General features: G+C 36.4%; 1 protein-coding gene across 15 annotated transcripts in view; it reads right to left on the bottom strand.

The window, feature by feature from the left end:
• Nucleotides 1–23,156, bottom strand: part of DOCK6 (dedicator of cytokinesis 6) — a 213,849-nt gene that overhangs the window by 13,032 nt on the left and 177,661 nt on the right. For 11 of the 15 annotated variants that reach the window (XM_058165870.1, XM_058165876.1, XM_058165871.1 and 8 more), the window contains 4 exons: nt 22,665–22,857; nt 21,687–21,830; nt 20,532–20,663; nt 13,288–13,413 (listed from right to left, as the gene is read on the bottom strand). In XM_058165870.1, coding sequence (XP_058021853.1) covers nt 13,288–13,413; nt 20,532–20,663; nt 21,687–21,830; nt 22,665–22,857 — 595 coding nt within the window. Of the gene's footprint in view, nt 1–5,478; nt 6,429–13,287; nt 13,424–20,531; nt 20,664–21,686; nt 21,831–22,664; nt 22,858–23,156 lie in introns of those variants that run through there. The other 4 variants (XR_009153093.1, XM_058165881.1, XR_009153092.1 and 1 more) reach the window with 4 other exon arrangements.

Below are 23,156 nucleotides of genomic sequence, written 5' to 3'. Positions count from 1 at the left end.
CTCCGATCCGGTAGCATTTCACCCCTGTAATACACCCATTTCAAACAGGACTCCGAGGCAGGTTGGTTCCTCAAAGAACAGTTTTATTTGGGGATATCATCTTGGCACAAACTGGTGGAAATCCAGCTCTGAATGTTCCCGTGCTTTCCACCACATTAAAAAGTAAAACTTTCCTGTTTTCTCAAAACAATAATTCACATTGTCCAATCTGGTTATGCCTGGTTGCCTGGTTACATCTTTCCTCTTCTGGCCAGCCAGCCGTTGGAATGTCTCTGACTCACCAGAGAGCTATTTTGTTTTAGCTACAAAACCCCATCTACCTCTACCCCACCTCAGCTCTAAGCTGTGTCAACCTGAAGCCATGTGAAAAGAAACCTCGATAGGAAAAAAACCCACAGAAAAAAACGGCCATAGCCAGGTCAGCTTCAGGCTTGACAGGGAGATACAGATGCAGCCCATCTGCTGGTATGTTGGCTACTACCAGAAACATGTACCAATAATGACTTTTTCCCCCCGCCAATAACAAAGCCAAGAAGGTGGCTTCATTCTGGCAGTTTAAAGTCTGATCTAAAAACGGAAGAACAGTCATAATTGCATTCCTTTTGGTTTTCAACTATATACTATTGATAAATACTTCAAAAGAACAATTCAATGGGACTTCCAGTGGCTCCGCTTCGTTAATGGCAGGCTATTTCAGACCGCCAGTTCTGTGTGATTCTTAGAGCTGTTTAGACAGCGTTAATCTGCTGTCAAGCAGCTTGAAAATCTCTTCCCTCGGGCAAAGAGAGGGAGGTGAGCATTCGGGCTGAAGTAGAGCCCCCAAGGAAAGCCCCAGGAAGATTTCTGGTGGCTTGTTGGGAACGCTCCTTCTATAGTCCGAAAAAAGCTCCGGAATCCAGAACGCTTCTGCCAAATGGCAGAACAAAACGCAGCGTCCATCTCCGTGACTGAAATGGATTACTGAAGGACTGCTAACGCGGACAGAGCTGAAAACAGGAGCGTTGGCATTTGATTGTAAGAAGATTTTAACTCCCTGACAGAGAATGTATTTGTATTCAAGATTGGAGATGATGAAAGGAAATGGCGTTTTGTGTATTGGAAGTGAAAGCTAAGCTAAGTGAAAGCTAAGGAAATGCTTATTACAATTGCTGGCGTGGAACCTTTAAGAAGAATATAACAAGATATTTTTTTTAAAATGGATTTTTTTAAAAAAATTCTTTTTTTTAATCTTTTTCTTACAGTGTTTAAGAAGAAAAGCTTACTGAATTTTTTTTTCTTTTTTTCTTCTTCTTGGTATTACTTAGTTTAAAAATGGCCTTCAAGCAAAGAGATTTAACCACTTCTAAAATATTGGAAATTCAGTTCAGATACGGAAATTAAAAGAAGATATTAAAGAAAGCCTAAGGAATTTTTTACAGGAGCTTATGGAGGCTCATCTTTCAGAAATAGATCAAAAATTTAATGAAATGGAGAAAGAAATACTGGATTTTAAAGATATGGTGGAAGAGCAGAGGAGGGAGATGAAAAAATTAAAGGAATCAATTACCCCATTATTGTTATCTAGTATTCAGACAGAAGAAAGACTGGATGAACTTAACCAAATTAATTTAGATTTGCAAAGGAAAATGGACGAAGTTCAAATTAATTTGAATTTAGAAAATAAAATAGATGATATTCAGGTTAAGGTAGATAGGGCAGATGAAGAAAGGGTTATATTACAATATAAATTAATGGAATATGCTATAAGGGTGAGGGGATTAAGAGAATGCAAAGAGGAAAATTTGAAAGAGATTTTTATTCAGGCCTTTGCTCAGATAGAGGGAGTGGAACCAGAAGATTTTGAAGTTAATATTGAAAAAATTTATTGTGTTAATTCTTGGTTGGCAAGGCAGAAGTGTTTACCGAGAGATGTGGTTATTTATTTTACAAATAAGAAGATTAGGTATGGAATTTTGCAAGCATTTTATAAAAATAAATTTCAAATATTAGGACAAGATATAATAATGATGAAGGAAATTCCTCCTAAAATGTTAAGAAAGAGAAAAGAATTTGCCTTTTTAGTGGATGAGCTTAAGAAACATAAGATATATTTTAGGTGGGAGGTTCCAGCTGGTTTAACAGTAAATTATAAAGGAAGAAAGTATTTTCTCAATACAGTTTTTAAAGCACGAGATTTCTACACTAATGTATTATTTATTTATTTATTTATTTATTTATTTATTAAATTTCTAGACCGCCCTTCTCCCGAAGGACTCAGGGCGGTGTACAGCCTTATTAAAATACATAGATAGACAATAAATTTAAAATAATTTTAAAATGAAATATTTAACCGGCCAATTTAACTAAAAATAACAAAACCAATTAAAATCAGTACAAAATTTAAAATTTAAAAAACTAAAAAATCTAATCCAGTCCTGCGCACCTGAATAAGTGTGTTTTAAGTTCACGACGGAAGGTTCTAAGGTCCGAGAGTTGGCGAAGTCCTGGGGGGAGCTCGTTCCAGAGGGCGGGAGCCCCCGCAGAGAAGGCCCTTCCCCTGGGTGTCGCCAGACGACACTGCCTAGCTGACGGCACCCTGAGGAGTCCCTCTCTGTGAGAGCGCACGGGTCGGTGAGAGGTATTCGGTAGCAGAAGGCGGTCCCGTAAATAGCCCGGCCCTATGCCATGGAGCGCTTTAAAGGTGATCACCAACACCTTGAAGCGCACCCGGAAGGCCACAGGTAGCCAGTGCAGTCTGCGCAGGATAGGTGTCACCCGGGAGCCACGAGGGGCTCCTTCTATCACCCGCGCAGCCGGTGATTGGGAACCCTTTATCAATAGATGTTAAGTTGAATGATGAATAGATGGTGGAAAATGTGTAAGACAGAAGAAGGGGAGGGAGAATGTTTAATTCTATTATATATATATATATATATATATATATATATATATATATATATATATATATATATATATATATATATATATATATATATATATATATATATATATATATATATATATATATATATATATATATATATATATATATATATATAATTATGGTTAATTTTTGTAAATGATTTTTTTTTTACATTTATATCCCGCCCTTCTCCGAAGACTCAGGGCGGCTTACACTATGTTAGCAATAGTCTTCATTCTATTTGTATATTTATATACAAAGTCAACTTATTGCCCCCCACAATCTGGGTCCTCATTTTACCTACCTTATAAAGGATAGAAGGCTGAGTCAACCTTGGGCCTAGTGGGACTAGAACCTGCAGTAATTGCAGGCTGCTGCTGTTAATAACAGACTGCATTAGCAGCCTGAGCCACAGAGGCCCTTATATTTTGGATATAAATGTGTAATTTTAGGGGTACTATTTGATATATTTGAGGTATAAAGGAATAGGGAGATGGAATATTGTTTAACTTTGGAGGATAGATAATAAAATTTAGGAATTTGGATTAAATATTATATTTAGGAGATGGATGTAATGTTGTTATATTGCTAACTAGAATTTAATTGTTATAACAGATATATTTTGGATAAGTTATAGGTGTAATTTTAATAATGTTATTTGATATAAGCAAGGTAAAGTGAAGATTTTAATTATTACAATTGATATATTGGGGAGATAATATAAGATTAATAATAATATTTGTAATATTATTTGATGTATATAAATCATATCAAAGATATGAAAAGATGGATTAATGTTTACCCTTGAAGGTTGGACAGAAAAATTTAAGAAATTAAGTTGGAAATATGAACTATTCTTGAGAGACTGCTTAAGGAAGAAAGACATTTTAGAAGAACCCTTGGTGAATATTGGAAGATGGAACGTTGTTTTGGTATTGATTGATGAAGGTTGGATATTAAAAACTATGTACTTTATTGAAGAACAAACACCAACTCAATCGGAAATTTCTGAGAACTCTAGGAGTGGAATGGTCTGATATATAATGGATTGGAAGAAATGTATTTTCTTTGTTTCTGGAAGGGGAGTTGAGGTTTTAAGGAATGACTATGGATTTTGATTTGTGTTATATTTTAATTTTTGTTGTTAGTTTTATACCCTGTATGCGGTTCTGGGAAGTCCTGGGGGGTGGGGGGAGGAAGGGGAAGGGAGGGGGAGGGGGGATGAGGGTAGAAAATGGATTGATGGTTAATGTACAAAGATGATTGAAGAAGTATAATTAATGTAAGATCGGAGCTGCCTGGCTACCACTTCAGAATGACGGGAAAGAAGGAAGTAGAAGAGAGAAGGAGGTAGGAAAGAGAAGAGGAGGAAGAGGAAAGGAAGGAAGAGGGATAGAAGAGGGAGAAGAAAGGAGTAGGAAGGAAGGAGGAGAGGGTGTAGATAAGGGGAGGATGGTCGTGGAAAGTAGAAGGTAGAGAAGGGAAGAGAGTAGGAAGGGGGTGGTGACCGGGCAGGTCCGATTAATTGTATATGATGGTACACTAAATATGTTATTGGATATGAATGTTAAAATAAAACTTTTTTATTAAAAAAAAAAAAAAGAACAATTCAACATTTCCAAAAGTTAAATGGCAAGTAGAATAAAATTAATATGAGATTCTGAGCATTTCCAATAACTAACTTTCCTTCTTAAAATTGTGTCCAATAGAAACAAAATGTTTTTGTTGATTTAATGATCTTTTATATAATTATATCAGTATAAAATTTTGAGTAAGATACATCATAGTCTTACTCCAATACATAAGCTTATCACATACCTCAATTAGAGCATCCTTCAGGAGGAAGAGCATACAGAAAAGATGCAGAAAATTCTCCCTAGGAAGAATTTGATTCTCCCTAAATGTGAGACCCTGCTTAATAGACCACTCTGTATATTATGCCGTTTCTCATAGTATGTAGTACATTTTCTATAGCATCAACAGACAATCCTTCCCACTCACCAATCTATTATTTTAAAAAGGAGGGGAAATACACCAAGATCTCATCAATATCTTTAGCAAATTGTACATAGTTCAAATTTCTTATTTATTTCTATAATTGTTAGAACTACATATTCCCACCCAGGCTACCCAAGATCCCGCAAACATGAGTTCAGGCTCAGCAATGAGACAGCAATGGCAATCCACTCCATTATTCTGCCAAGAAAAAGACAATTCATAACCAAAATCATGTCTACATGATAGTAGATGATGAGCCTGCCTCCCTGGAAAGTATCCAATAGGCTACTGGGAAAAAGCATCGTGAAAACAAGGGTAGCAGAGATCTTGGAGATCTTCTAGTCCAGCCACTGGAGATTCTATACCAGTGATGGCTAACCTTTTCTGGACCGAATGCCCAAACCCCCAAAATGCAATGCGTGTGCGGCACCTGCACATGTGCTCTGCCCCCGCATACACGCTCAGCATGTCCCCCACCCCCACACAACTCCCAGCATGTGCCTTGCCCCCTTGTGAATGCCCCCACCTCCCTCACGCCCCCTCCCTGCGCATGCACACGGACCCCCCCATGTGGGACCCCCACGCATGTGTGGCAGAGACCCGAAGACCAGCTGGCCAGTGGGAGACGTGTGCACATGCGCAGCGGAGCTGAACTGGGGCAATGGCTCATCTGCCCACAAAGAGGATGCTGATGCATGCCATAGGTTCGCCATCACGGTTCTATACCATTCTGGACAAATCATTGTCCAGTCTCTTCTTGAAACCATCCAGTGATGGAGCCACCAAATCTTGTAGAGACAAACTGTTCCACTGATTAATTGTTCTCACTGTTAGGAAATTTGTCTTTAGTTCTAGGTTGGATCCAGTAAATCAACCCCCTCTTCTTTGCGACAACCCCCAAGTACTGGCAAACAGCTATCTTCTATATTATAAAGGTAAAGGTTCCCCTCGCACATATGTGCTAGTCGTTGCTGACCCTAGGGGGCGGTGCTCATCTCCCTTTCAAAGCCGAAGAGCCAGCACTGTCCGAGGACATCTCCGTGGTCATGTGGCCGGCATGACTCAACGCCAAAGGCACACGGAATGCTGTTACCTTCCCACCAAAGGTGGTCCCTATTTTTTCTACTTGCATTTTTACGGGCTTTCGAAACTGCTAGGTTGGCAGAAGCTGGGACAAGTAACGGGAGCTCACCCCATTACATGGCAGCACTAGGGATTCGAACCGCTGAGCTGGCGACCTTTCAATCGATAAGCTCAACGTCCTAGCCCCTGAGCCACCCTTCTTCTATATTATAGAAGCTTATAATTATATTCTTATCAAAGTGAGAGCTAGTTTGGTGTAATAGTTAAAGTGCTGGCTTACACACCAGGAGATGAGTCTTACTCCCGCTTTAGGCATAAAAACCAATTGGGTAACTTTGGGCCAGTCACTGTCTCTTACCCCAATCCAACTTGCAGGGTTGTTGTTTTGAGGAACATAGGAGGAGAAAGATGTATTATATCTGTTCATTGCTTTGAGTTACAATATCTATAAAATAATAAAGGCAAGATAAAATCTAATACATATATTAATATTAATAGATTGTATTAATATAAATAAAACATCAAGTATGTTGATACTACTATCTAGATAAGAATGTATGGAGATCAGCTAGTCTGATCACTATGCATATGCACACTGCACAATGTATAAAAGTAGTCCTTGACTTACAACCATTCATTTAATGAGCGTTCAATATTATGACACTGAAGGACTTCCGGTTTGGCACCGTAGGTGATGGCGGTGATCTTTACGATCACCAACCTCTGGATTTTGTGGAATCGCTAGGACAGCTTAAATCTGCTGTCCAGCGGTTCGAAAAACCCTCTCTTCGGGAGAAGAGGAGGGGGTGAGCTGAGGGCAGAGGTTGAATTTCCCTAAAGCCCCTGAGAAAAAAGGGGTTTGAAGGGTTAAGTTCCCTCCAGCAACCCGAAGAGCTCCAGATCCGAGGATTCTTCTGCTTGGGCGGAACCAATCACCACGACCAAATGCCGAGATTTATTTTGGACAATAAAGGATTATACCGGACAGAACGAAAGTGGGAGAACTTTATGCAAGTAGCCAAGCCGATTCCCCGATACTTTGTAATAAGTTTGAAAACAGCAAGAAAATGGAGGCGAATTGTTAACAAGTTAACGAGTGGAAAGCGAAAGTGATACTTTCAGCGTTTGTCTGCAGTTGGTAATTTGCATGTTACTTGCTGCTTTAACTCTTTAACTCTTTGCTGCCTAGAATCTAGGAGAGATTTTCTTTTTAAATATTGCTTTAAAAAAAGCTTTAAAGGACTGTGTTTCCCAGAGGTTAAGAAGATTTAAACTGAATATTAAGTTGGAAATAAATAAATAATTTTATAGAAGATGGCAGCCAAACAATTAAAGTCTACTGTAACAAAGGGCTCTGGAATCTCCTCAGCTGGTGCCTCTCCAGCTCATACAGTGGAGACTAGAACATTGAACTTAGAGGCGGTACAAGAGAATTTAAAAGACTTTATGCAAGAAAAATTTAAAGTAATAACTGAGGAGATGTTGGAAATGAAAGAGCAGATATCAGAAATTCAAGTGGGAAATAAAGAAGTTAAGGAAGGATTTGTAATTGCAGTACAAAGTTTGGCAAATAATGTGATTTTATTGGAAGAGGAGGTTGAAGAAATTAAGCAACATAATTCAAAATTAGATAATAAAATGGCTGAATTTCAAAGTAAAATGGAAAAACAGATGATGAAATAGTTTTGATACAATACAGAAATATGGAATTTGCTCTAAGAATTCGTGGTCTGAAAGAGAATAAAGAAGAGGATTTAAGGAAATTTTTCTGAAGTATTTGCTGAGATATTAGCAGCTCGTCCAGCAGATGTGGCTTATCAAATTGATAAAATATATCGTGTGAATTCTTGGATAGCAAGGCAAAAAAAGTTGCCAAGGGATGTTGTTATTTATTTTACAAATAGAACAGTGAGAAATCAGATTTTGCAAGCCTCATATAAGGGGGAGAAGATTCAGATTGCTGGTCAGGATATTTTAATATTAAAGGAAATTCCACCCAAAATGTTAAGGGCTAGAAAGGAATTTGCCTTCCTGGTGAATGAACTTAAAAAACGTCAGATTGAATATAGATGGGATATTCCAACTGGTATAATAGTATATTATGCAGGGAAAGTACATCGTCTCAATACAGTTGGAAAAGCAAGAGAATTTTATGTTGAGGCATTAAAGTTGGAAGTCTTTCTCCACTGGATGCTAGAAGAAAGGAGACTGAAGTGAAGGAAGAGAAGTGAGGCAGGTTCAAGAACAGATTGCGATGGAAGAAGATTTATTACAAGTGTTGGAAATACCTATGACGGGTCCAGATTCAAAAGAACAAAGGCTGACAAGAGCTGCTGCTAAACGCAAGGAACAAGAGATGAAGGCACAACAACAACTGGCAACTACTACAACGGAAACAGTGGGAGGAGCAAGGCCTAAAGCAAAATGTGATTTGCGGCTAGTGTTCCAAAAGTTTCCTTTGGCCGATAATGGCAATTAAACTATTATCTTGGAATGTTAATGGTTTGAATTCACATGAAGAGAAGGAAAGTATTTTATTATTTGAAACAATTTAAAAATGACATTACTTGTTTACAAGAAACACATATTAGATCTTTAGACCAGAAATATTTGATAAATTCAAAACTGGGAGTACATTTTGTTGCCTCCTCTTTGGAGAAAAATGGTTTAGTTATATATATAAAGAAGGATATATCAGCAAAATTAATTGAGGTGGATAAGCAAGGAAGATACATTGCTATTGAACTCTTGTTGGAGGGAAAGAAGACATTATTAATAGGAGTTTATGCTCCGAATCAACAACAAGAAATTTTTTTCAAGTTTTTACATAAAAGAATAGTATTTTGGGATTATAAATCATATATATTAATGGGTGATTGGAATGGTGTGTTGGATACTCAAAAAGACAAAAAAAGCTTAAGGAAGATATCAAGCCGGGCGAAATTACCAAAGGCTTTTTTTGAAATGATGGAGGACTTGGAATTAAGAGATATTTGGAGAGAACATAATACAGAAGAGAGGGATTTTACCTTCTTTTCTGATAGGCACCAATCATTTTCGAGGATTGATTTTATTTTGATTACTAATGATTTGTATTCTAGAGTGAAGAAGACTAAGATTTGTTCAAGAACTTTATCTGATCATAGTCCAGTTGGGATTGAATTTGAGAGGAAAAGGGAGGCAAGGAGATCATGGAGGTTGAATGAGAATTTGTTTAAATATGAACAAAATGTAAATGAATGTAAAAAACAAATGAAAGAATTTTTTATTATGAATATGAAAAAAGAGACATCTATAGAGATGATTTGGGACTCCAGTAAGGCTTATATGAGAGGAAATCTTATACAAATGAATATTAAATACAAAAATAAATTGCAGAAAAAGAAAAAGGAACTGGAAGAGGAAATTAAAAGAAAGAACAATTATTGATAAAATAGCCCAGGAAATAGTAAAATAAAAGAATCAATAAATATATTGAGAGGTCAGTTTAATATGTTGATGGCAGATCAAGTAGCAATTAATTTACAATATGTAAAACATAATACGTTTAATAATGCCAATAAGCCAGGAAGATGGCTTGCCTATTTAATAAGGAAAAAACAGAAATCACGATCGATTGATAAAATAGAATATAGGGGTAAGGAAGTTTCTCAAAAGAACTTGATTAAAAAGCATTTTAGAGTATTATAGTAAGTTATATTCTAGGGATATGGTTGATGATACAGAGATAGAAAGATATTTACAACAACAAAATATTTGTGAGCTTACAGAAAATCAAAGAGAAGAATTGAATCAATTAATTACTTCAGAGGAAATTTTCTTAGCAATTAAACAACTTAAAATCGGTAAAGCACCAGGAACAGATGGTTTAACAGCTGTTTATTATAAAATTTACAAAATGAGATGGTTGAACCACTTAAAGAGTTATTTAATAAAATTCAAATGGGAGGAGATGTTCCCCCTTCATGGAGGACAGCCTTTATTTCGTTAATACCGAAGGAAGATCGAGATGGTATTAAAGCAGAGAATTATAGGCCTATATCACTTTTAAATACTGATTACAAGATATTTACCAAGATATTGGCTAATAGATTAATGCCAGTGATGAATCAAATAATTCATAATGATCAGTCAGGATTTATTAAGGGTAGGCAGATGAGATATAATGTGAGGCAAATCGTAAATTTACTTGAATATTTGGAACGAAACAACCAAGTATCAGCGGCATTCCTTTTTTTGGATGCTGAAAAAGCTTTTGATAGATTGGATTGGCAGTTTTTGTTTAAAGTAATAGAAAAAATGCAATTTGGGGATTATTTTATTCGTGCAATTAAAGCAATATATCAGAAGCAAACAGCACAAATAATAGTAAATGGTGGGTTAACAGAAACTTTTAAAATTGAGAAAGGGACGAGACAGGGATGTCCCTTGTCCCCATTACTTTTATTTTAACTTTAGAAATTCTTCTGAATAACATCGTGGTTCCGATCGAATAAAGGGAATTAGAGTTAAACATCAAGATTATAGATTAAGAGCTTTTGCAGATGACCTGGTTGTTACTGTATCTCAACCAATATACTCAGTAACTGGTTTAAAAGATATAATTGGTCAGTATGGTAAAGTATCTGGATTTAAGGTGAATCAGCAAAAGACAAAGATGATAACTAAAAATATGAATATACAACAAAAGAAGAGTTAGAAAGAACTTCAGGTTTTGAAATCGTTAAAAGGTTAAATATTTAGGAATATATATTACAGCTTCAAATGTTAAATTATACAAAAATAATTATGAGGTATTGTGGCAGAAGGTATGGAAAGAAATGGAGAGTTGGAAGAAGTTACAACTATCTTTGCTGGGAAGAATAGCGGCTATAAAATGAATGTTTTGCCCAGGTTTTTGTTTTGTTTCAAATGATACCGGTGTTTAAGAATGATATTAAATTACAGGAATGGCAAAAGGGATTAGTAAATTTGTATGGATGGGCAAAAACCAAGAATAAAATTAAAAGTAATGCAGGATATAAGGAAAGGGGGTCTTAAAATGCCTAATTTAAAATTGTATTATGAAGCAGTTGTTTTATCATTAATTACTGATTGGATTAATTTAACTGAGGAAAGAGTTCTGAATATAGAAGGTTATGGTTTGTTATATGGGTGGCATGCCTATTTATTATATGATAAGAAAGTTGATAAAATATTTAAAAATAATATAATTAGAAATGCATTATTGAGGGTTTGGAGGAAATATCAATACAAATTAGATGGAAAGATTCCAATATGGGCAAACCGAGACACATGATAGAAAATATAAATATATATCAAAAGATGGAGGTAGTTACTTATAAAGAACTTCTTTGTATGGAAAAGGGGGAGTTACAATTAAAATCTAGAGAAAAGATGGGGGAAGAAGGGAAAAATTATACATGGTTCCAATATGGACAACTACAAGCTAGATGGAAATTAGATCAAATAATAGGTGTTAAGCAAATTGAGGATAATTTGTTAAAACAAATGAGAGATCAAGGTCAACAGCATATTAAGAGGTTGTATAATGTATTAGTAGAAATAGATTCAGAGACTGATTTGGTTAAGGATTGTATGATTAAGTGGGCACAAAATTTTCAGCAACCAATAATGTTGGAAACTTGGGAAAGAATTTGGGTGAGGAATGTTAAATTTACACAAGCGCAAAATATGAGAGAAAATTTTTATAAGATGTTTTATAGATGGCATTTAGACCCCAAAAAATTGTCATGTATGTATCCTAATGTACAGGCTAAATGCTGGAGATGTGATTGTGAAGATGCTACTTATTATCATATATGGTGGACTTGCAAAAAGTTAAAGCATTTTGGATTAAAGTATGGTGGATCATGCAGAATATTTTGAAAAGAAGATTAAGTTTACCCGCAGTTCTTTTACTAGGAATAATTATGGATTGTACAGCTATAGAGACTAAATTGATTCTGAACTTAATAACAGCCATAAGACTTTTGATTGCTCAATATTGGAAGAAAGAAGAATTACCTACAATTGAAGAATGGACTCTTAAAGTATCAAATCTGGCAGAAATGGCAAAAATCTCTGCTTACTTGAAAGACTATACACAAGAAAAATATATTTTAGAATGGAAAATGTGGATTGATTATATTCAAAATAAGTATCAGATAAAAAAATATCAAATAGCATATGAGTAAATTTAGGAAATAATTTGTATTAGATATATTTTTGAAGGAGAGGGGAATTGAGAGTGTGAATAAGCGTGGAGAGACTAGAGATTATAATTTAGGAATTATTTTAGATTATGATTGTTAGTTTTGATACCCTGCATTTTGTTCTGGGAAGTCGGGGTGGGGGGTGGGGGGTAAAGGGGAAGGGAATTGGGGGGTTGAGGTTAGTGATGGAGTGATGGTTAATGTACAGGGATTATTGAAGATGTATAAATATAATTAATGTAGGGTCGGGTCTGACCAGTTGCCATTTTAGAACGGTGGGGAGGGAAAAAAGAGAGAGTAGGAGGTAGGAAAGAGGAGAAGAGGAAGGAAGAGGGGTAGAAGAGGAGAAGAGTGTAGGGTGGAGGGGAGGAGGTAGATAAGAGAAGGAGAGGAAGGTTTGGAAAGTAAAAGAAGGTAGAAGAGGGAAGAAGGTTAAAAAGGGGGGTGGTGACTGGGCAGGCCCGACTAATTGTATATAACTGTACATTGGATGAATTATTTGATAAGATTGTAAAAATAAAACTTTTTTTATTAAAAAAAAAAAAATATTATGACACTGAAAAAAGTTACTTATGGCTGTTTTTCACACTTATGACTATTGTAGTATTCCTATGGTCACATAATCAAAATTTGGATGCTAGGCAGTTGGTTATTTATGATGGCTGCAGTGTCTCAGGGTCATGCGATCACCTTTTGTGACCTTCTGACAAGCAAAGTCAATGTGGAAGCTGGATTCATCTAGTAACTGTGTTATTAATTTAATAACTACAGGGATTCAGTTGTTAAAACTGTAGCAAGAAAGATCATAAAATGGGGCAAAACCCACTTAGCCACAGAAATTTGGGGCTCAATTGTGGTCATAACTGGAGGACTACTTGTATAGATTTCTGAAAGAATGGAATTTTCTTTTCAGAAAGTTCTTACCAAGCCATATGAGCATGGCTGTGCATGCAAATGCTCTAAAGAGACAAAATTAATGCATCATTCCCATTCACAATTCAACCTCTGTTGCCTCTGTTGTCTCTTACATATTCAATCATTATTAAATTGCTTCATCTATATCTCCTTTGAGGATATTTTAGCTCTTACCTCAAGTCGATGAGAAATTTCAGCTAATTTAGTAATGGAAGGTTCTTTGTAGACAAACTCTTGTTCATCCAGGTCTCCAAATTTGCTGCCATAAAAACCAACCCGGAAATATGTTCCAAACATTCTCTAAAGCAATCTAAAAGAATGGAGTGAGAAATAAAATAGCAAAATTAGATAAGTCACTTTAATCTAACTATAACATATCTTACTAACATAGTTACCTAGCCTCTCTCAGGAATTTTTTCCTTGAATCTAGCTTTTATTTATTTATTTAACACATTTATTTAGCTACTCATTTTAAGAACAACTCTGGGCAGCTAATAATCAATAACATATGCATCTACAATTAAGTCTGAGTTTGTATTCTGGCTCGCTTCTGTTTGCATTATCCACAAAGAACAGTCCAGGTAATCTTGGATCTTGAAGATACTTTCAGGGACCATCATTTGCCAATAAAGGCCAATCTCTTCCTGCAACTCTAGTAATGAATAGAGAATATAGCTGAAAGGATCTTGGAGGTTTTCTCATCCAACCCTCTGCTCAACCAGGAGATTCTAAACCATCTCAGACAGGTAGCTGTCCAGACTTTTCTTAAAAACCTCCAGTGATGAAGCACTCACAACTTCTGAAGGCAAGCTGTTCCACTTAACCAGCTAAGTTGGTTAGAAAGTTCCTCCTTAATTCCAGGTTGCTTCTCTCCTTGATTAGTTTCCATCCTTTGTTTCTTCTTTGCCTTCCGGAGTTTTGGAAAATAAGTTGACCCCGTCTTTGTGGAAGCCCCTTAAATACTGGAATGTTGCTATCATGTCAGCCCTATTCCTTCTTTTCTCTAGACTGGCCATACCCAATTTCTACAACTGTTCTTCATATGTTTTTGTCTCCACACCCTTAATCATTTTAGTAGCTCTCCTTTGCACTTTTTCCAAAGTCTTTTGTAATGTGGTAACCAAAACTAGATGCAGTATTCCAGGTGTGGTCTTCATGTGATTTTGATTCTATGCCTCTGTTTATGCAACCAAGGATTTTATTAGCTTTTTTGGCTGCTGCTGCACACTGTTGGCTCATGTTTATGTGATCATCCACTAGGACGCCTAATCTGTACTTGTAGCTTTGGTTTTTCCTGCCTACATATAAAAAGTTTGTTTTTCTCCATATTAAATTTCATGTTGTTGGATCCCATTGTTCAAGTCTGTCAAGAACTTTTTGGATACTGAGCTTGTCTTCTGGGTGTTGGCTATTCCTGCCAGCCTAATGTCATCTGCAAATTTGATGAGTTCACCTTTTATTCCCTCATCTAAGTTAGTTATGAAAATATTGAAGAGTGTACAAATCCATCTGGTGGTGATGCTGTCTGTCCCACATTTTTCTAGTTTATTAAGAAGTAGGTTGTGGTCTACTTTGTTGAATGCCTTACTGAAGTCTAAATATACTATGGCCACAGCATTTGCCGATCTACTAATTTAGTCACTTTGTCAAAGAATGAAATAAGATTGGTTTGACATGATCTGTTTTTAACAAATCCATGCTGACTTTTAGTTATAACTTTGTTTCTAGATATTTGCAGATCTGTTCTTTGATTATTTTTTCCAGTATCTTCCCAGGTATTAATGTTAGGTCTAAAAAAAAAAAGTAAAAAAGTTTACTTTTTGTCTTTGTTTGTCAGAGAGATCTTTGTGCAGCCATGGCTGTTTCTTCTTGAACGTCTTGTTTTTCTTATATAACAAATGTAGAATGTTTTGGTTTATGTTATCCACATCTTTTGGGAAACTCTACCTGACTCTCTCTCTCACCTCCTATCCCATTTCCCAGGCTGTGAAAGTGATTTTTCAGTTCCAGAGGGACTTCATTGGAGTAGGCTATGGCAGATAGTAGGAACATTGCTCTTAGTTGTTTTCTCCTAAGAGTGACATGTTTCCATCGGTTGTGCTCTTTAGATACATAATGTAGGCTTGCATTTTACGGAAGCTATTTGTTCCCCATTGTGTTCAATTTGGGTGTATCAGTTTTCTTATTTATGTTTATGTATGGAATCAAATTATTTAGAAGCTGTTTGCTCAGTATTGTGTTTTATTTTGGTGTAGTGTTCTTGTTTAGGTTGGGATTCCTTCCTTTGTTCATTGAGTTTCAGAATGGGTAGAGTTGCCTCTAGACCCTTTATTTTTTCTTCTAGTAATTCAAGTAGTTTACATTTGATGCATAAACTGAAACATAAGTCACACTTTGCAAGTCACTATAATGTCAGTCTCTATTTCCATGACTTGTTTGTTTGTTTGTTTGTTAAAAAATTAAACATTTATAAAAATTAAATATTTTTCCTGTTGCAAAGTGTCAATTTATGATGGTTCTTGGCCTTTTGTTCTGTCTTGAAAAATTCATCACTATCTTCTTGTTTTGAAGTGTCTGTGTCTTTTTCCATGGTTTATTATTATTTTTTCTCTTTTTTTTCATTTTTTTAATTAAAAATTTAAAAATTTCTCAAGAATTAAAATAAGTAAACTTTTTTCTATTTCTTAATTGAAAAAAAATTAAAAATTGAAGAAAATTTAAAATTGAAAGATTTAAAAATAGAAAAGAATTAAAAATTAAAATATTTAAGTTGAAAGAAGATTGAAAAATGAAAAATGAATTTAAAAATTGAAAAAAGAAATTTGAAAATTTGAAAAAAGAATAAAAAAAGAAATTCAGAGATTTTAAAAATTTAAGACTTTATAAAAGTTCTTGGCACTTTATGAAGCAATCTGTACTTCTTTTGTTGGAAATCTCACACTGTTTTCTAGGAGATACTGTGCTTTTAACCCTCCATCTCCTGCCTTGGAAGTTTCCCTTTCCTCCCTATCCACAAGTGTTTTGTACTCATTAGTATAATTACAAATGTACTTATCAATGTAATTACAAATGGGTTGGTGAGATTTATACTTTTGCTTCTTTAAGCTTTTACCCAAATCTTTAGCAGTTCCTTTAAAATCATGCAAACTAATCAGGTCCGCTACTCACTACGTTTCCAAAAACATGTACCAACTCACCAATCAGAACCGGGCCGCATCAAGAGCAGAGAAGTTGAGTGGGAAAGGAAAACAAAGAAAGAAGTTAGCAAGAGAATGGCAATTCTTCAACCAAATCAATTCTCCAGATGGAGAGATTGGGGATGAGGAAAGGAGTCTTGTCTCAGTGATTTGTTCTTAAAGGCCATTATACTACAAATAGTCCTTGACTTACAACCGCTTGTTTGACAGTGGTGCAAACGGCCTCAGAAAAAGTGACTTATGACCTGTTCTCAAAGTTATGCCTGTCGCACCACCCCCACGATCTCATAATTACAATTCAGGCACTTGGCAACCCATGCACATTTATAATGGTTACCATGTCTTGCGGTTCCATGATCATGATTTGCAACCTTCCCAGCTAGGTCGCTTCTGACAAGAAAAGTCAATTAGGGAAGTTGAATTTGCTTGACTGCATGATTCATTTAATGACTATGAGATTCGCTGAATGACTGTGGTAAAGTGGTCATAAAACCGGGTCTGGTCATGTGATTTGCTTAACTACCACATTACTTAGTGATCAAAATTCTGGTCCCAAATGTGGCTGTAAATTGAGGATTACCTGTACTGAGATCCTTTTTTATTGTAATATAAATTGCTATTGTTATATGAGATCTCCGGATATCTCTGTGCACGTTCACTGTCTACTGAACACATTATTTTTATGTACTGCTATAATTATAAGGAGGAAACAACTTTCATGGTTTTGCAGGTAAAGGTTTTCTGTGCACAGCCCAGAACTTGATCAAGTGCTCCCTTGGGGTAATGTAATTCATATTCCACCCATTTTTCAATAGCTATTTGACACTTATGAACTTTCTCTAACATCAATCTTATCACAGCTTTGGTCAAAAATACATCTGGTAACAGCCATAACTTGATTAATTTTGATAAAGGATGTCCAATGGAAATAAAAACATCAAGATGAAATGAAGAAAAAGAAAAACAGAACAGAACAACTATAAAATTACTGAAGTTCAGCAGTGTCTGAAAAACACAGATAAACATTCCTGATGCAATAGCAGTAGAGCTGAGGTATTTGGCTTGCCTCATGATATATGTACTATCAAAAAACTCAACCCAAACATTCAGGGTTGACCCTGAATGACCCTGACCCGAAATTCCAACATTCTTCATCTTGAGAATTTCTATACCTGACTTTCCTGCTATGCTGCCCAGAGTGGGAGGGGGGAGGAGGTGCCTTAATAAAGCATGCTAAATAGAAGAACCCAAAAACATTGGCACTGACTGAGCCCAACTGCCCCTTAGTAGACTGAGATAAACTTAGGTTCACAACTGAGCTGTTCCATTCCCTTTGCCAAAGCAGAACTTGGAGGCTGTTTCTGAAACATCTATTCTTTGTCAAGAAAGAACTGTTTCTTTGTAAAAATGAGGTTAGCAACAATTTCTAGCAGGGCATTTTTTGAAGCACTTCCAGTGCAATGCTCCCTTAATTTGCAAACTGGAACACACACACACACACAAACACACACACACACACAAACATACACACCTCTCTTTGGCCAGATGATTATAATTTAAATTTGATTCTGAAATTAAAATGATGAACGCACATAGATATTAGTAATAATAATTTTAGGGTGTTCCCCACTGTTCATGCATTATAATATTCCTGAGCTTTTTTTATTTTAGACCAGTTATTTATTTCACAAGATAAATTCAGAAGCTGTGGGTACTTAAGAATTGAATTATCTACTTCTGGATTTCATTATGAAAATAATAGTTTTGAAGAATACACATTGCAACTCCCAGAACTATCGTGGAAGATCCTAAAACATTTGGGTATGCTGTAGGACAAAAGGCAAACCTTCCTAGGCAGGTTTGAATCCCAGAGCTTTTATTTTATTTGAGAAGCAGAAGGAATGGGGCAAGGAAGAACAGGAGGAACATGGCCAGGAGAGCCATGCTCTACAATTTAAAGTGGGGAGTGGCCAGTTTTGTGAAGTTTCAGTGACACAAGACAAGGGCCTTCAAGCAATAGAACAAGGACAATAGCAACATAGAGAATAAGCAAGTTGAGGAGGGAGAACAATGCAGGGTAAGCTGGAACAGAGGGCTGTGGCTGATTTATCAACAGCTACTCAGCTGTTGGTGGCTTTGACTGTGGTTGGAAGTTTCCCAGCAAGAAGACACACCTTTTCCCCCAACTCCCCTCCCACAAATCGATGTTATGCTCCTTTCCACTCCAGCACCACGAGTGGAGAAGATAATCAAGGAGCTCATCTTTTTAAGTTTTTTAAAAAGGGACAAAGCTGCAATGGGAATTGTCCAGGCTGTAGGTCCTCTATAGTATAGAATAATCCAGGTTATTCAAACAAAGTCATAAAATGTTCCATTTAAAATGGAAAGGAAGTGTTCCCTATTATAAGGGTGGTGTGTGAATACAGAAATCTTTGCTTAACGTCAGCAACCAAAACTGTCATAACTGTCATCACTAAGCAGCAGTCTGGGGAAATTGTGCTTTATAACTCTGTGTGTTAGTAATCCCAATCTCAATTGTAAACCAAGGACTATTTGAAGTTGGGACACTGAAAACAACAATGTAGGTGTTGAAATGAGATCCAGAGAGGTTTCCCTGCACTGTTTTCATTTTAACTGCAGATTAGTGATATTTAGGTATACACATATATAGTTTGGTCAAGATAAATAAGATATTCTATTCTTTTGCTATGCAATTGTAGTAAAAGGGCTGTAGTGTAATTTAATGATGAATGCACAGAGAAATGCTGGAGATTACAGGACTAAAGCTGCATGCAGATTCACACAAACACACAAGAAGAAGCAAGACACATTATAGCCTACCTCCCAGCCAGAGGCCTGATTGACAAAACAAAGAGGACAGGGAAACAGAAAAAACAGGTAGAAGAAAGGTAGTTAATTTTTTGAACCTCAGTATCCTTTAGTCTCTAACTCATCAATGGCTAGTCCCAAGGGTATGTTTGAACTGAACATACAATACCTGTTCTTTAGGACTAGGGCTGGGGAGAGTGTTAATTCTGCAGTGCAAAATTCCCTCCCCTTTAAGAGCAGCCAGAAATTGGCTTTTTATACCTAGCTTCATTCTGTCTATCCCTAAGATCTCCACAATGAAGGAAAATCAATTGTACCATATAATTAACATAGTAATTACTAATTTGAGACACTGAAATATTTATCCCGAGATGTTGGCTCAGGGGAAAAACCATATCGGCTGAACAAGCTACCTGAATGATCCTCATCAATTCCTAACTGCATTTTCTACCCTCATCCATATTTATATGAAATATATAGAAATAAATGGAATATTTATGAAAAATTGAGACCTACAAGTGTTTATTTCACTACCTATTCATTTTTCTTTATGGAATCTATGATATGAAACAGTGATACCCCAGTAAACCCATATGCTTCATTTCCCCTTCAAGGAACTCTTTTAGTCCTGATATTCAAACTACTGCCACATAACTTTAGCTATGAAAACTTTTAATAAAGTTATCCAGATGGATTCAATACTCACACTAACTAAACTATGGTGTGGCTTTTTTATATCTTAACAAGTAGAGATCCAATACCTACTTGAAAAGCTACAGTATAAGGAAGCAGAAGCTCCACTTAACAGCTATTACCATCAGAAAACTAATCCAAATATCCAACCTAGATTTTCATTTCAACCTGCTGGTTCTTATCCCGCTTTCAGTTTTAATAGAAAACCTGGCACCACTCTTGCACATGTCTAACTCTTGTGTATCTGTAAATCACTTAACATTTTTCTTTTGCAAGCTGAATGTATTCAGCTCCTTTAAATGGTGGTCATAGGAGCTTGAACTCTCATCATCTTTAGTCTCTTTTTTGAACCTGCTCCACCTTTTCCATGATCTTTTTTAAAGTACAATGCTTAGAACTGAATGTAACAAACCAGTTGTAATCTTACCAGTGCAGTGTGCAATGAAATTATTTCCTATTGGTCTGCACGCAAAACTTCTATTAACATATTCCAAGATTACATTGGCCTTTCATTATGACAATTAACAAACTACAGCTTAAATGATGTGCCAACCTACCCTGTGTTTATTTTTTCTGATAGAAAATATAAAATGGACCACAAGAATGTTTGGGAAGGAGAGAAGTTAATGCTCCTTTTGATCATCATCCTAATTCATCTCCTAAAATGAGATATGAACCCCTGCTACAAAATGTTCTTACCTGGCTAGTTATCTTGCTGAAAGCATCTTGCAGTTTGCCATGCAGAACTGCCAACTTCTTGAAGTCACGGTTGGCTTCATGGATAGGAATGAGGATCTTGTAGGTTTCATTGACAGCCTCATAAAGTCCACCCTGGGAAGAAATGAAGTAAGAATTCAGAGGGCATGGAACTTCCCATCAGGACAGTTCTGACAATTAAGAAGCAAGTAGCGAAATGGCTAATAGGAGAAATGAGGGACAACTGGTATGTAGCAGCAGTCAGTGCTTCACTAGCTGGATAGGTAGCAGGTTTGCCAAAAATATTACTTTGCAGAAGACTGGCAATGCTTCTCTTCTCAGGACTGATGAAGGCTACTTGAGGAATAATTTGCTGTCCCATGGAAGAAAACATCTAACTGTTACTATTATACAACTATTTCCTGTCCTGGTGTTGGAAATGTATTGTGCAAAGTATAATTAACTGAAATGTAAGATTTTTTGTTATTTAAAATTTATCTTAAGGCATGCTTTAGGAATAAGATGGATGATATCCCTATCCACAATTGCATGCATTCTCTGAAATTAATTGGGCTGACATGTCTAAAAAGGGGTTTATTAGGTCTTCCCTCAACTAGAGACTCTCTTGTATAGGAATCTAGGGCTTCTGAAGGGCTACCATAAACCCTTTAAGAACTGAAATCAACAACTAGCAGGAAAACATGCCAGTCTTTTGATGAGTTCAGGTGCCAGGAGTCTTTTCCTAGAAAAACAGCTCTAACAATAATGTCCTGCTATAAGCTGTCCAAAATATTGATAGTTCCTGGGTTCTATCCCTGATGTGGTGTGGTTTATATGACGTACATTCTTCATGAGTGCTTTGTATCTGTTATGCTAATACAGAAAAGAACTGCTGATATGGAAGGACGGAAATTGTTGGGCCATTCTCGGGCCATTTGAACTCCTTCAGACATCATTCTAAATGATTAGCATGCAAAATGGCTCAATTTGAGCATTTGAAACCATGACATGATTTTTTGCTCAGTGCATAGGAAGCCAAGCTGTTTCAGTGTCCCCACTAGTAAATCAGCCAGGTATCATCAAGGCAATATAGAATGCTTTTGTATGTTGGAAATAAGTTCACACAAGCCCCAGACATGCCACATTTGAAGTTCTTACCAAAGTAAATGAAGAAGCTGCTTGCTCAAGCAAGCCTACCAATCCTTGTTCTGTGAAGTATTTTCCAGAGCAGATGCCCTCTTCATCTGGGGACAATATGTCATCTGAAACAGCAGACTCTTCTAGCACATTGGAAGATATGTTCTTGAAAACAGAGGTAAATTATTGAGACTTTAGAAAGTGTGTACAGAAGAGCAACAAAGATTATTAGGGAGCTGGAGGCTAAAACAAAGTGTATGATGAACAATTGTAGGAACTGGACATATCTAGTCTAATGAAGAGAAGGAAAAGGGATGACATGATAGCAGTCTTCCAATATTTGAGGGGTTGTTACAGTGAAAAGGAAGGTCAATCTATTCTCCAAAACATCTGAGAGCAGGACAAGAAGCAACAGATGAAAATTTATCAAGGAGAGAAGCAACCTAGAACTAAGGAGAAATTTCCTGACAGTGAGAACAATTAGCCTTTAGAAGTTGTGGGTCTCCATCACTGGATGTTTTCAAAAAGAGACTAGACAGCCATTTATCTGGAATGATATGCTCCCTTCCAACTCTGTTATTTTGTATTCTGTAAAACTCTTTTTACTGTCTTGTTCTCCCAAAGCTGCTCAGAGGGAGAGGAATAACTCAATCCAAGTTATCCACTAAGGTAGACAACTTGGTCTTTTCCAGGTATCTTGGCTGAAACTCCCATAACTCTTAGCCACTGATATGTTATCCTTGTCTCATAAATTGAGTTCCAAAATCAGATTGAAGTCCTCTGAGCTATAATTTCCTTGAAACTCAGAGACCTTATCAGGATATGGAATATTCCTGCTCTATTTCTGGTTCTCTTGAGAAAACTTGGAAGGAGCTAAAACGTTTTCTTTCAACAGCAGATATAAAAGTACAGAGTAAATGAGTAGAGGTGTAGTGCTATTCTGACATAGTAGTTTAGTCCTTTTACCGCAACTGCTCTGCTCTTGCCTTCTTCTCTTACCTGGAAAGTGACACAGCCTATCGGTAAATAGCGGCAGTCTTCTAACATACTCAGATATTCAGCTACCAGTGCAGCAGAATGCACCAAACACTGTGCTGCCTCTGCATGGTTTCCACGTTCGGAATGCTTTGCTGCCATGTTCTGCAGCCATGTTAGCCTCAGATCTGGTGATGCCTGGTATCCCTTGGCTATCCTGAGAAGCAAATTTTGATCAGGGACAAAAGTTTTAACTTTTATGCACATTTTCTACACTAAGTGTCATAGTATGTAAGGTGAAGAGCTTTTGTCATGAATATCTACAGGGTGATCTCTAGTGACGTTGCTATGTTCCTTAACTCCATTTTGTACCCTTCCTACTTTTTCTACCTTTTAAAAGCAGGCACATTCAGTGTTTTAAATGTAGGACAAGTGCCTTTTTGCTCATATTAACAGTTTTTCCCAACAGTTTGCCCATCTTGGGTTGTAATTCCCCACCAGCAGAAACAATAGGAG

The sequence above is a fragment of the Ahaetulla prasina genome, chromosome 2 (genome assembly GCF_028640845.1).
Source record: "Ahaetulla prasina isolate Xishuangbanna chromosome 2, ASM2864084v1, whole genome shotgun sequence".
Classification (NCBI taxonomy): Eukaryota; Metazoa; Chordata; class Lepidosauria; order Squamata; family Colubridae; genus Ahaetulla; species Ahaetulla prasina.
This window is presented reverse-complemented; position numbering and strand designations above follow the sequence as displayed.